Genomic DNA, 13,928 nt, shown 5'->3' with positions numbered 1-13,928 from the left:
GGACCATGGCCTATAGATTGAGGGAAATGTTTATGCTTTTTTTTCTTGGCGCTTACCAGACAGTTTTTAGAGTACTGTGTCCATTTTTGGGGCATCCAGTACGAGGAAAAAAAAGCAATAAACTGGAACAAGTTTAGTGGAGGGCCTTAAAGATGGTCATATGGCTGAAGCAATATGCTCTTCACTGAGGGAATTAGGCATGTTCAGGCTGGAGAAGAGACCATTTGCTGAGGGCCTAACAATGGCCTTCTCAAGAAGTGAAGGATATATGGAGTAGATTATATCGGTTGAAGGGATGTATAATGATCATCCATTCCAACCATCTAACCTCTCCAGGGATGACCAAATTAAAGTATGTTATTAAGGGCATTGACCAAGTGCTTTGTAAATGCTGACATGGATGGGGCATTAATCACCTCTCTCGGAAGCCTATTCCAGGATTTGACTACCCTCTTGGTAAAAAACTGCTTCCAAATATCCAGTCTAAAACTCCCCTGACACAGCTTTGAGCCATTCCCATGCCTCCTGTCACTGGATCCCATAGAGAAGAGATCATTATCTCCCTCTCCATGTCCTGGCTTCGGAAAGCCGTTGAGAGCAATGAAGTCTCCCCTCAGCCTCCTTTCTTGCAACTGAGACAAACCCAGAGTCCTCCCACACTCCTCATACTACATGCCTTCTAGGCCTTCCACCAGCTTTGTTGCCCTCCTCTGGACACATTCAAGGGCCTGGACATGCTTCTGAAATTGTGAGGCCCAGAGCTGCACACAGTACAGTCAAGGCTGTACAATGCTAGATTCATCAGGATAATCCCCTCTTTTGACCAGCTGGTTATGCTGTTTGATGCACCCCAGGATGCATCTTGGCTACCAGGTTGTGCTGCTGACTCACATTGAGCTTAATCTCAACCAGCACCTCCAGATCCCTTTCTGAAAGGCTGCTCCCCAGACACTTCTCGCCTAATTTAGACTTGTGTCAGTGTTATTCTGTCCCAGGTGCACAATCCGGCACTTGAACCTGTTGAATCTCATCACATTAATCATTATCCCAGGCTCCAATCTACCTAGATTCTTCTGCGAGGCCTCTTGTCTCTTAAGAGAATCAGCAGCACCTCCAAGATTAGTATCACCAGCAAACTTACTAATGGTGCATCCAACACTGCATCCATTGATAAATATATTGAATAGGACTGGCTGCAGAATTGAGCCTTAATTGATCACTAGTGACTGGTAGCCAGACAGATGTAGCCCCATTCGCTACAGCACTTTGAGCCCTGCCAGTTCTTCACCCAGTGTGGTGTGGACCTGCTCATCTCAGTTGGACAGTGGTTGGAAGGATGCTGTGAGGAACAGGATCAAAAACCTCACTTAAATACAGAAAACCCTGTGTCCACTGCCTTCCTGTCCCCCTCTAGGCAAGTAACCTTATGGAAGAGGAATATCAGGTTAGCTACACAGCTGCAGAGTTCAGTGGGTCATATTGTCATATTTGGCTGTGGTCTTCTGTTGGTGTAAATATTTGCAGTTTCCTTGATTGTTAGCTCTATTCTGACTGCATTGCAAAGAAAACAAGATATATCAGGTATGTAAAATATTCTGGAGCCAGCTTTCATAACTTGGTGGGCTTTTCGTTCAGCTAATCGTGATGTTTGTTACTCCGTGATTATCCTCAAAAGTACTCATTTGCCCAGAATTCGAACAATGTAAACACTGAGAAATAAGAATAACATAATAAGGAGTACTTATTTTAGTTTAAGGTTATGCGTGCTAGATGATGTTTCTTCAGAAATAATATCTTACTAGTCATCATGTAACTCTAAACCTTCCTGTCTATATATGTATTGCCTTTTTAGCTCATTTGAGGGAAGCCTTAATATTTCATTGTGTTATGCAATTCAAATTTGCTATGTAATGGAAAAAATAGGTAGATATTTCTAGTTCTTTCACTAGATTCTTGCACTCTTACTCACTCCTCTTGGAGCTGGGTTTGTTTGGTGCTGCTCAAAATGATGGCTGTGTCACAGCACGATGCTATTGAATAAAAGTGTGTCTTAATAATAAAAAGACTGCTTCAGATCTTGGGCTTTCTGCTCTGCACAGGTTTCTAAAATAAAAATAACAAACAAACCAAATAGGATTATAAGTCCTTTCTAGAAGGGTTGTTTGACTGTATTATTCACTGTAGTAAAATTAACAGTGTGTCAGGAAACTTAACAGTTCCTTCACTGCAGTGCTTCTTATCTGCTGTCCTTCAAGTGAGACAGCTCACATCATGTAGGTCAGTTGGGACTATAAGTGCATACAAGGTATATATTGATGTACCAGTTCAGTTGGTGACTCTCAGATCATCTAGTGCTGTACGGTAAAACTGTCTTGAGGTCTTTCTGGTCTGTAGCACAGATTCGTTGGACACATGAACAAGCAAGATGGTTAACCAATCTGAAGGTGGTAGCCTGCAGCATTTGCAGTTCCTAGGTTAATGCAGCCCCTCCCTGTGGCTGCTGGCCTTGTGTGCTGTGCGTGCATTTGTTGCTTTTCCATTTATTAGTTTAGCCCTGCTCTCTCGCATATGTTAGGCAGATCTCTGGAAATCAGCAAGACTTTTCAAACTTTTTTTCCCTTGATATTTGGGAAGTTGCTTCTGCTCTGAGAGTTCAGGAGTATCTGGTTGTCTGCTGTTAAGCTGTTGGTATCCCAGAAAAGAATCTACATTACATTACGCTGCTTGTGGTTGGCTGAAGCAGCAAAGGAAACTGCGGGAAATAACATTTAGCGAGCAGATGGGAATAAAGGGGGCAGTCACAGCAAGGACAGTGGATAAACTGCAGAGGAGGTATTGGAGGTAGTTGTGAACCTGCCTTCACATCACCGGTTATTTTACACCTCTTCAGAAAATTTAATGCTCAGACTCACATATTCTCTTTTCCTTTCTCAAGCTAACTTACCCTAATCAAATTACTTTTGTTTTGCTTCTGACAGAACAAATTACATACCTCAGGCTCCCCTCTTGCCCAGATTTTCCTCTATCTGTTTGATAAGTGTTGCAATTGCAGGAAGTGAGGTGGTGTAGGCGACATTCAGTCACTGACTTCGGAGGTAGGTGGTGTGGCCAGCCTTTCTCCTTTCCTGCTTCTTTCACCACCTAAAAAACAAAAAGCCCACACAAAAAAACCCCAACAAACCAAAAACGAAGAAAGGAAGAAAAATTAATAAGCTGGGACATATAAACTAGTGGATATTGCTTGGAGCAGTGACTAAAATGATGCTACACAGTGGAACAGTGATTTTTAGACAATTACTAAAAAAAACAAACAGGAAAGAAAAATTAGAGTAAGATTTTTCAAAGAGAGATGTTGGTTTGATCTTATTTCCTGAACTTCATATAAAATGTGCTTTTTTGAGTGTAGCAGTCCTGGCAAATCTGGTAAAGGAAGTTGGTAATACCAGTGGGTTAAACTCTCTATTTCTACAGCTGCTTTTATTTTGAAGGCAGTTATTTTACGCACTCATTTCCTGCATTATAGATCCAAATGTCATTTTTTTGTATTTCAGGAACACTCCTCATCCATTAATCAGTGTCCTTGAAAACAGACCTGATTGCTGGCCAGTCCTACTACAGCAGATAATTGTCTTTTTCCGTCAATGTCCAGAGAGGTAAATGAACGAATAATTTAAAAATAGCAGTTGTAAATAATTGAATCATACCGGTGTAACTTTTTTCTTGAAGGCAGCTGCAATGAACAGTAAGAAATCTGTCATTTGAAAAAGATAATTATAAAATGTAATGACACTATTTAAAGGTTAAAAATAGATTATTAATAAAATATAAGAATAACCATCAAAATTTATTTTTATGGGTTTTTCTTAACTCTTATGTTGATATAATTTTTACACATGTGGAAAAACTGATGCAAAATTGATAGCACCTTTGGATAATTTTTTTTAAATAAGGAATTTTCATTATTTAGTTTGTCAAGATTTTTTACTGCTTGGTCAGAACGGATGACTACTGTGTAGGAGTGACTTATCTGTACAAAATGGTGGTATGATAAAGGGAAAGCACACACTCTCATAGTAAAGGATGAGGTCCTTAAAATTATGATCCTTCTTGATTTCAAAAAAATAGAAAAGATTAGTGGCACAGCCTTATTATAAAATATGTTTAACAATGAACATATGTCCAGGATACCAACAATTTCAATATTTCTTCGTGCTTATCTCCAAGGGACTTGTCCAATAACACTTCAGTGTAAGACACCAAATGCCATAGTCAAATGTTTTCAGTGGTTTTACACCATGTGTATGCTTTCCATATAAGTTTCCTCTCATCTTCTATTTTCTGCAAGACTCGTGCTGATCCAACAGTGTAATGGCAATGAAATTGACTTCTGTATTATATTGCTCCCATAAAGAAAGAAGTTTATTATTCTTTTTAAATTTCTAGTGGGCTTTGAGTTTTGTTTAAAATTGACTTTTAATTTTGATTCCCTTCATTTTTGTTAATGTATTGATCATTAGCTTTATTTGATTGTTTACTAATGTCAAGAACAGCTGCTATTCCTAACATAGTCAAGCCAAAAGAATTCTTCTGTGATCAACTTTTTACTGGGAAGCTAGTAATTTTTTACTTGATTCAAAGGAGTTCCTGTTTCACACAATTGTTTAAGACCATTGGACAAAAACTGGAAAGGAATGGATGGCTTTTTTAAATTTAAATTAGGTTTTACGTGTTTTAAAAAATTTATTTCTGAATAGTCTTGTCCAAATGCTACTTCAGAATGGTGCACTAGTCTCTCATGACATTCAGCAAGGAAAGTCACTTTCCTGAATTGATGAGGGGAAAAAAGAAGAATAAAATTAAGAATATCATAATTTTCAGGTACATGTTGAGTAGTATTGATGCTTAAGTATTGAGTGTTTTCATAATTGCACTTTATTGTATGGCTGTTATATAAGGTCTTATGACAGTCCTTCATGCCAGTAGGTCAAAAGCATTTTATGACATTTAGTAATGCCTTTAATTATGCCTTTCTGTTAATTTAATCCTGAAAGTTATTGCATGGAATGTCACATTGCATGGAATGTCACATTGCATGGACTTCCCTTGTTATTTATTAAGTTTTCAGTAGAAAACAGCCTCACCAAACTTATTTCTTGAACTGCAGGGCACAGAATTCATGTATTGGCATAATGGCTCCATTTCTAAAGTACCTGTATTGTGAACCATCTCAGTTACGGGAATATGCTGAGCTGCGCATGGGTTTACTTAAGATCTTACTTCAGCCTTATGGTCCAAAGCATGAGGAAGCTCCCACTATGCTGGAATGCCAGATTCTTCAACTTCTGTATGATTTGATTCCACACCTTCAGGTACAGTTGTCTGACACCATCTTTAACAAATAAATGCTATCAAAGCGATGATAGTATTATAGTTATTGCCTTTCAAGTGTACAAATATAGCATTCTTTTCCATTTCCTATAGATGTGATATGTGGTTAATAAAGAAATTTAACAAACTGGCTCTTTCTAGTAGAAGGTATAACTGTTTTTGTTCAAATCTTTTCACTTGGTAAGTTGTAAATTGAAACGTGTATTTACCATAGTTATTTGACACTAGTTGTCTCAGTAAACTTGTAGGGGTGCACACAAGACAACCAATGTTGTGAAATGTTAAGATATTTGTTAAAAACATGGTATTTCTAACTTACTGTGGATATTATTAAAATGAAACAAACTAAGAGGAGCAGGATTTAAGTACGCCTAGATATTACATTCTTGCTATTTGTAATAGAGGGATTAGTGGATCTGTAGAAAAAAACTAATCCCTCTGGAAAATGCTGAAGTTTTAAGGAATTTTTAAGTTGCACAGTGATACTTGCTGGGAGCTAATGATTTAATCTTTCTGTTCCTTTTGGTTAATAGTCTAGGGTTTTAGTTAGGGTTAATAGCTCTGCTTTGCCTTGTGCTTTACTATGGCTTTGTTAAGCTCTTTTGTACTTGTATACCTTTCCCTACTTCTTTAATGTTAGAGCAACATCTTAAGTTTGAAATTTATTCAGTTGAACATGAGGTGCAATGGCATTATTGCCATAGAGTGGGGGCTTGATGGCATTGACAGTGTAAAGCTAAATAGGTTTGATATGAGGACATCTTCTTTACAAGGAATTTTACTAGTAAATTCTACTTTCTATTGGTAGCTACTTTACACAGTCTTTTGGACAGCTAATAATTTGTATCATGCACATTTATCTTGGTTTAAGTCTGCCCTTTGTGATGACAGGTACATGCTGACCTTTTCAAGTCATGGAGACGTTTCTGATTTTGTCTTGATTGTACCTGAACTTCAGTTTATGTCCTGAATGTATGACCAAGGTTTTGATGTGGTAACATTTGGCCATAAAAATGGCACTGAAGATGAAAGCCTTTCTCTCCTCCATGCTGGTTGGCGCTTTTTTGTTTTTTTAGACTAGAAATCTCTTGCTTTTTTTTTAAACTCAGATTGATACTTGAATGGTTTTGTCTTGCCAGAAATACATCTTTCACACAATGGAAAGGGAAGTACTTCCTGTAAGAATCTTGTTTGATGGACTACTTCATAACCTGTCATTCCTTTTCCTTCTTTCTTTGAACCTCAAGTTCTTCTTATCCTTTCTGTAAGCTTAGCCTTATGTAATCCTCTGTTTTGTATAAATTCTGAAATGCTTCCTAGTCGTTTTGTCTTGCAATACCAACCAAACTGTCAAAAGTACAGCACTTCACCTGCAGGCTTTTCTGCTGAAAAATTCAGTGGACATGAAGCTTCTCATCAGAGCAGATTATTCATAGAATTTGTTCCAAGGGACAAAAAATTGGTATTTCATACATAGTGCTGACTCCAGAGTTCGGATTGAAACAGCTGGCTTTGACTGGAATTTGTACTTTAATAGCAGAAATGCTGTTATGTAACACATTAGGATGTTGAGGCAGCCTGCTTCTTGAAACCTCTTTGCTTGGCTTCCAAATATGGAGATACTGCTTTTGAATATCTCACTTCAGCTTGTTATTTTTGTAGTTAGTATATTACATGGTGTTCTAGAAGAAGGTAACACTACTGCCTTTCTCTTTTGAGACATATCTTAAAATAAAGGAAATATCTTAGAGCAGGCTGTTTCTTTTACTAGAATGTTTACCTGCTGTATGAAATTCCCACACAATTTGTTTTATGTGGCTGAGAGAACCCCAAGAGTTGAATTAAGTTGCTATTCCTTTTGAGGAAAAAAGTGTTTTTCTCATCAGCTACCACGAGGTTTCTGGTTTTACTTCAAAACATTAAGTAGCATTTCATCTTTTGTTTTTTTAAGGAAGTTGGATAAGAGATTCCTGGGTTAAGTTTAGAAATGTATTTCTTCAAAATCTTAGTAACATTTGCAAGGGAAACATTGCAGAGCTAATACAACTAATCCTAAACTTGGGGAATTCTGCACAGATAGGAAAGGGCAACTACACCAGAGTGTGTTTTAGTTATGTTTTGTTTTTTCTTAACTACCTCCCTACAGCTTAAAAACTTTCTTCAAGTCACAGAAGCCTCTTTTTTTCTGCAAGAGCTATTCCTCAGCCTACTGCGCTATCCTGTGTTTTGGAAAGTTCAGCTATCCCAGTTTTGTTTACAACTGGTTTGCTTCTGTGAAGTTTGTTTAAATGTAACGGGAGAATGCTCATCTTTGGTCTACTTAATAGAGGACAACTTTGAGCTCTTAAAAGAGGTAAGATTTCATGACTGGGGGCGGGGGTGCAGAAATTCTATTGAATTTAAAGAATGTCATGTTTAAGACATTGATACATGGCATGCATCTGCAAGTGAACAGTGTAGTTTCAAAAGTATCTAATTTATTTTTTGGTTGAAGACTTGCAGAATGCAAAAACTTAAGTGGTTCTGTATATATTAATCTTTTAGTATGGAAGTTGGTTTAGACTGAGCTAAAATGGTTTGAACAAAGTGGAAAATAAAAATATTATCCTTATTAAGTTAAAGTTCTATTTTTATGCTCTTTATAATCTTCATTGCATGTACTATGTCACTGTGTGTGCACTCACTGTGATTCATGAAGTAACTCCTTATGGTATTTGATTGCTGCCCATTTATGCTTTTTAACTCCGCTGAAAAACAAAGATGGCTTGAAACTTTTTCTTTTTTCCATATAGGTATTTCCAGTGGAACAGTGTATAATTGGGCTAGCGCTTCTACTGCTGCAAACACCAGAAAATCAGCAAAAGTCTATCTTGAGTCTAGGTAAAGCTCTTCTCGTGGAAGAGGAATTCAAACTCTCAAGAGTTTGTTTCTTCGTATTTATGAAAATAAACACTGCCCTCCACTGAAGTTGGACTGGGTGGTGAAGTGGTTTTTTTATAAGCAGGATTTTTCCTGACTATAAAAAGTAATGTTTGCTCTGATGGCAATAAAGATAAATTTTCCTGCTATGCTGACTTTTTCTATGGATGTTACTATATTTGAAGCTCCCCGCTATCTTGGAGATTATCTGTTTAATTTTTGAGTCAGCAACAGGATGTTCTCAGCTGGTATTCATGTATCTTGAATGATTTCCTTTGAGAGATCTTAAGAGAGCAGTTCTGATAGTCATGGTGATGTTTGACTGGGCTTTTGACTTAGCAGTATTGATTAGTGGAGTTATTTGATTCATGGTGATGTTTGACTGGGCTTTTGACGTAGCAGTTTTGATTAGTGGAGTTATTCCAGTAAAAACAAGAGACTGTGCTACCTTCTGTTATTGTATTTCATACTGCCATCAGGTACTTTGCTAAAAACAACACCAATCTATGGGTCTTTAAAGAGAATTGGAGTTTGACCACGAAGAGTCTTTTGTTGTTTAAATCTAGTATGCATGTACTGGGATTCTTGGGACTGTTACTTTGCTTGAACAGAGTGATTCCTAGTAACATTTGGTCATGCTTGAAAGTACAAATTATGTTAGTTTTTTTTTTTCTCATCTGTTTTTTGGTTTTCCCCACCTTGCCTTAAACAGCCTACAAGGTCCTTTCCTGTTCAGAAACACAGAACATCTCAACCACAGCCCTTACACTGGTGATGCCTGTGCTACAGATCTTATCTTCTACAGCAGTTGGAGACTGCCTACTGTTGGATGATTCTGGAACTACCAGGCAGCAGCTGGCTACAGATCTTTTGGGAATATTACAGGAGGAAGGCGTGAAGGATAGAAAGAAGAATGAAGGTGATCAGGTTAGCCTGGCATGATTTGCCTTTGGTAAATCTGTGCTGGATTTTCCCAGTCACCTGCTTCATTTGGTTTGTAATAGTTTCCAGGAGGACTCATTCCACCACTTTCCCAGTAACTGAAATAACACTAGTGGGCCTATAGTTTCATGGGTCCTCTTTTTGGCCATTCTTGTAGATGAGTGTGAGATTTACCCTCTTCGAGGCATCAAGGATGCACCCTGATCTCTGAGACTTTTCAAAGATTATAGATAGTGGCCTTGCAACAGTGTCAGCCACTTCTGTTAGCACCCTGGCGTTTTTTCCCTCCAGATCCATTGATTTATTTAAGTTATTGCAGAGAGCCTCATCTGGTGGGCTGACATTTGATCCTGTGATCTGGGATGTAGCTGCTCGAGTAGAGATAGAGGCGAAGAAGGCATTGAGAACCTCTGCCTTGTCAGCATTATTTGTAACTGGTTTCCCTGCTCTGTTTAGTGAGGGGCCTGCCTGCCCTGTGCTTCTGCTTAAATGCTCACATATCTGAAGAACCTTTTCTCCTTGACATCTCTGGCCAGTTCCAGTTCTAGCTGAACGTTGACCTTCCTCTCTGCATCTCAGCATGCCCTATCAAGGCTCTTGTAGCCTTTAACGAGTATGTAGCTGCTTTTCCGTAGCCAGTATGCTGGGTTTTTTTTGCTTTTAATGACACTCAAAACCTGTATTTTTTTCAGTAGCTTTTTTTTGGCAGTGACAGTAATGCGTTCTGCTTGTACTCCGAAGATTTTGAAGAGTGTTAGGACATGGCTAACTTCTACTCTGCCATAGAAGCAGCTTTGGCAGACTGAAATTTTCTACCTAACCTGTCTGAAAGGGATGCAGTATTAAAGTAAAATGTCATGATAGCTTGTTTCCAAGTAGCTGAAGCAAAGCAAGAAGAAAACTCCTGTTTTCTCCAGGAGTAAAACAAACAAACAAGAAACAAAGACTGTAATAGTATGATCTTGATTTCAACTCCTGTGATCTTGTAGGGGTAGGCAACTCAAACAGTACAACGTACAGATCCTGAAGGTCTCCTTAGCCTGATGTATGTCAATAAAGCATACTGCAGATAAAGTTTAAGTGTCTTTATCCGTAAATGACCATTTCGCAGAAAAGATTTTTGGCTTGTTGTGATATTACCACCTAGAGAGATGGCATTACAGATTGCTGATTTTTTCACATATAAAAATTGTAATGTAATGGAATAGCTGATTTTAATGTTATTTTTAAATGATCATCTAAAGTACAGAGGCATTCTGCCTTCCTTTAGCCAAAATAAATTTACATTGCATTGAACAGTGTGCTTAAAATAAGCTTCTGCAGTTTTATGAAAAACAGCTTTTGCCACTCAGAATCTATTTTTCCCTGGTGAAGGTGAGTGGGTCCTGCCCAGTGGGAGCTGGAATTCCGTTTTTAGTGTTCGTTTGGAGACATCTTCTCATGTACTTCTCATGTACAGAGAGTGGTGCTAAATGGCATTAAATCCAGCTGGAGGCCAGTTACAAGTGGTGTCCCCCAGGGCTTAGTGCTGGGTCCAGCCCTGTTCGATGTCTTTATCAATGACCTGGATGAAGGCATTGAGCACACCCTTGGCAAGTTTGCAGACGATACTAAGCTGGGTGGAAGCGTGGATCTGCTGCAGGGTCAGGAGGCTCTGCAAAGGGATCTGAACAGGCTGGATCCATGGGCTGAGACCAATGGCATGAGGTTTAACAAGACCAGATGCCGGGTCCTGCACTTGGGGCACAACAACCCTGTGCAGTGCTACAGACTGGGAGAAGTCTGTCTAGAAAGCTGCCTGGAGGAGAAGGACCTGGGGGTGTTGGTTGACAGTTGACTGAACATGAGCCAGCAGTGTGCGCCGGTGGCCAAGAAGGCCAGTGGCATCTTGGTTTGTATCAGAAATGGCGTCACCTGCAGGTCCAGGGAGGTTGTTCTGGGCCCCTCACCACAAGAAGGATGTTGAGGCTCTGGAGCGAGTCCAGAGAAGAGCAACAAAGCTGGTGAAAGGGCTGGAGAACAGGCCTTATGAGGAATGGCTGAGAGAGCTGGGGTTGTTTAGCCTGGAGAAGAGGAGGCTGAGGGGAGACCTCATTGCTGTCTTCAACTACCTAAAAGGAAGTTGTGGAGAGGAGGGTGCTGGCCTCTTCTCCCAAGTGACAGGGGACAAGACAAGAGGGAATGGCCTTAAACTCCGCCAGGGGACGTTCAGGCTGAACATTAGGAAAAAATTTTTCACGGAAAGGGTCATTGGGCACTGGAACAGGCTGTCCAGGGAAGTGGTTGAGTCCCCTTCCCTGGAGGTGTTTAAGGGACAGGTGGATGAGGTGCTGAGGGGCATGGATTAGTATTTGATAGGAATGGTTGGACTTGATGATCCGGCGGGTCTCTTCCAACCTGGTGATTCTATGATTCTGATGCTTCCTTGACCTGATTTTTGTATCAATGTTCTTCGTCTAATTACTGCCTGCCAACTATTGGCTTAATAATGGAAGGACATTTCTGAAAATAATGTGTTTTCTAAGGAAACCGAGAATTATTAGGAAAAAGATGATTTCTCTTGGATTAAGCTTTTTTATTTTAATTAAAAACTTTGACCTTAAGCATTAATTTGTGGGAGCTTTGAAATATATGTACTTTTACGTATATAAAATCTGAGTTAGGATTCCTTATTTGTATTTTACTACTTTTTGGCTTCTAAGTGTTATCTTTGATGACTAAATCTATATAACATTTTCTTCTGAGAATTGAAACAATTAAACAAAAACTATAAATTCAAATTAACTGTTTTATGAAGAACTATCAAAAGTTAAGATAATTTCCTTAAAATAGTGTAGATGATACTTACATTTTTGTGATATACCTGTCATTGTTGGGAGCAGAGGCTTTTAATGTACACTAGTTTTATTGTGCCTGTTTTAGTGAAGAAGTAGCAGTTACCAGCAAGAACAGAAATGATGGATGCCAAATGAAGGGAGAGCTCCCAAATAGGGAATTAGTGGCCCATTCCAGCATCCTTAGTGCAAGAATTGATCTAAAGGATTATGAAGAAATGTGTTGCAATTTATTCTTTACATCCATTGCATTTGTTTTGGATGACAGAACTGGATTAGTTATGTTTTTTCTTTGTTCTTTCACGGTACCTTATTGGTTTGATTGAGGATTTTGTTTGTTTTACTTGTTCTCAGGTGTCCTCCAAACTCCTTTTCCCCATAACCAGCTCTTATAGCTCATTGTATACAACCTGGAAGATCATAGAGTTCATGAAAGAGGAATCTGCAGTTACTCACTGGTTATCTTCAGTGAAATCACTGCTACCTGTTACAACTCAAGTTCCTGCCCATGTTTTTCTTCTGCTGGCTTATCTACTGATCCGTGAAAATGGAGACAGTCTTCGTGATGTACTCCAGGCTACTACAGAAATAGCCAAGGCTGATTGTTCTCAGGTAAAAACTTACTGTTAGTGCATTTCATTGCAGGATCTGGGCTGTACTCTGCAGCCCAAAAGAGGCAAGGCTGCCACAGCTTTGTAACCCAATGTCCAGCAAGTGGTGAGACTGTGCCTGTATCCCAGTAGCAACATGCACATGCAGCACGTGCACACTACATAGCAGTGATTATAACACACACGCAGAGCATTCACAAGAACACAAAGCAGCACTAGAGGCCCCATCCTCCTCTGCTTTCCGGCTGAGCAGAATGGAGTTCTCCTAGTGGGAACATATGTACAAAGTATGGACATGTCTGATATCTACACTATGGATCCCTCCACCAATGGAGCATAGATGGTCAGGGCGCACAACAGGTGGCCCCTGGATCCCAGTCTCACTAGTTGTTGGAATCTGGACATTTTACAGCCCCTGAGGCTGCACACTCCCCACAAGATCCAGCTGTCACAGACACACACACATCCTCCTGCTGACTGGAATTTTCCTGGCTCCTAAGTGTGCAACCCGCGTGTGGTCTCACTCTTAGACACACACATATGCACACACACACATATACCCCAAAATGGCTGGAACTCACCTTCAGAACGTCATTTATGTCTTTGATTTGGAGTGTATTTCAGTTGTTTAGGCTTAGGAAAGAAGACTGGTTTTTTTTGCTGGTACAATCTAATATATATGAAAATACACCATAAGGAAGTTGAAAAGAGGCTACTAAACTATTTCTGGCTTCTGGTGACCATATAAATTGTTCTCTGTGTCCTTTTGTGGTTACTGGAAGACTGCCAAGTCTCTTGTGTGATCTGTATTCTTGGTTCTTAAAAATACGTGCATAGTCTTTGTCTAGAAACAGTAGTAAGCAATGCAGGAGGCATTAAGAGAACCAATCATATCTCACATGTAAAATTAAAAAAAAAATGTAGGAAAGGGAGAAGTGTTTCAAATTTCAGATGTGCCATGAAGACACGCTTTATTTGCTTCAATTTTTTTTTAAATTGCTTTGTATCTCAAAGAGTTATCGTACTTGGCAGAGCAAGAGTTGGAAAAAGGTACAGCTTATGGGGTATGTGCTTGATGACTTACAGTGCTGAACACTGCAGTTCTGATCCAGGGAAACAGTCCAGGATGTACTGCTGTTGAACACATACTGAAATGCTCTGCTAAACTTGAGCCCATTATACACTGCTTTTGGAGATAACCATGTTTCTTAAGCCAGATGTCAGCTTCATCTGT

At 39.3% G+C, this 13,928-nt stretch overlaps 1 protein-coding gene across 1 annotated transcript in view; it reads left to right on the top strand.

The window, feature by feature from the left end:
* The window catches only part of FOCAD (focadhesin), a 94,614-nt gene that overhangs the window by 14,227 nt on the left and 66,459 nt on the right, over positions 1 to 13,928 (top strand). The window contains exons 6-11 of the mRNA XM_069881192.1: positions 3,552 to 3,653; positions 5,165 to 5,369; positions 7,535 to 7,741; positions 8,181 to 8,268; positions 9,020 to 9,234; positions 12,438 to 12,695. Of these exons, the coding sequence (XP_069737293.1) occupies positions 3,552 to 3,653; positions 5,165 to 5,369; positions 7,535 to 7,741; positions 8,181 to 8,268; positions 9,020 to 9,234; positions 12,438 to 12,695 (1,075 nt within the window). The remainder of the gene's footprint in view (positions 1 to 3,551; positions 3,654 to 5,164; positions 5,370 to 7,534; positions 7,742 to 8,180; positions 8,269 to 9,019; positions 9,235 to 12,437; positions 12,696 to 13,928) is intronic.

The sequence above is a fragment of the Phaenicophaeus curvirostris genome, chromosome Z (assembly GCF_032191515.1).
Source record: "Phaenicophaeus curvirostris isolate KB17595 chromosome Z, BPBGC_Pcur_1.0, whole genome shotgun sequence".
Lineage (NCBI taxonomy): Eukaryota > Metazoa > Chordata > Aves > Cuculiformes > Cuculidae > Phaenicophaeus > Phaenicophaeus curvirostris.
This window is presented reverse-complemented; position numbering and strand designations above follow the sequence as displayed.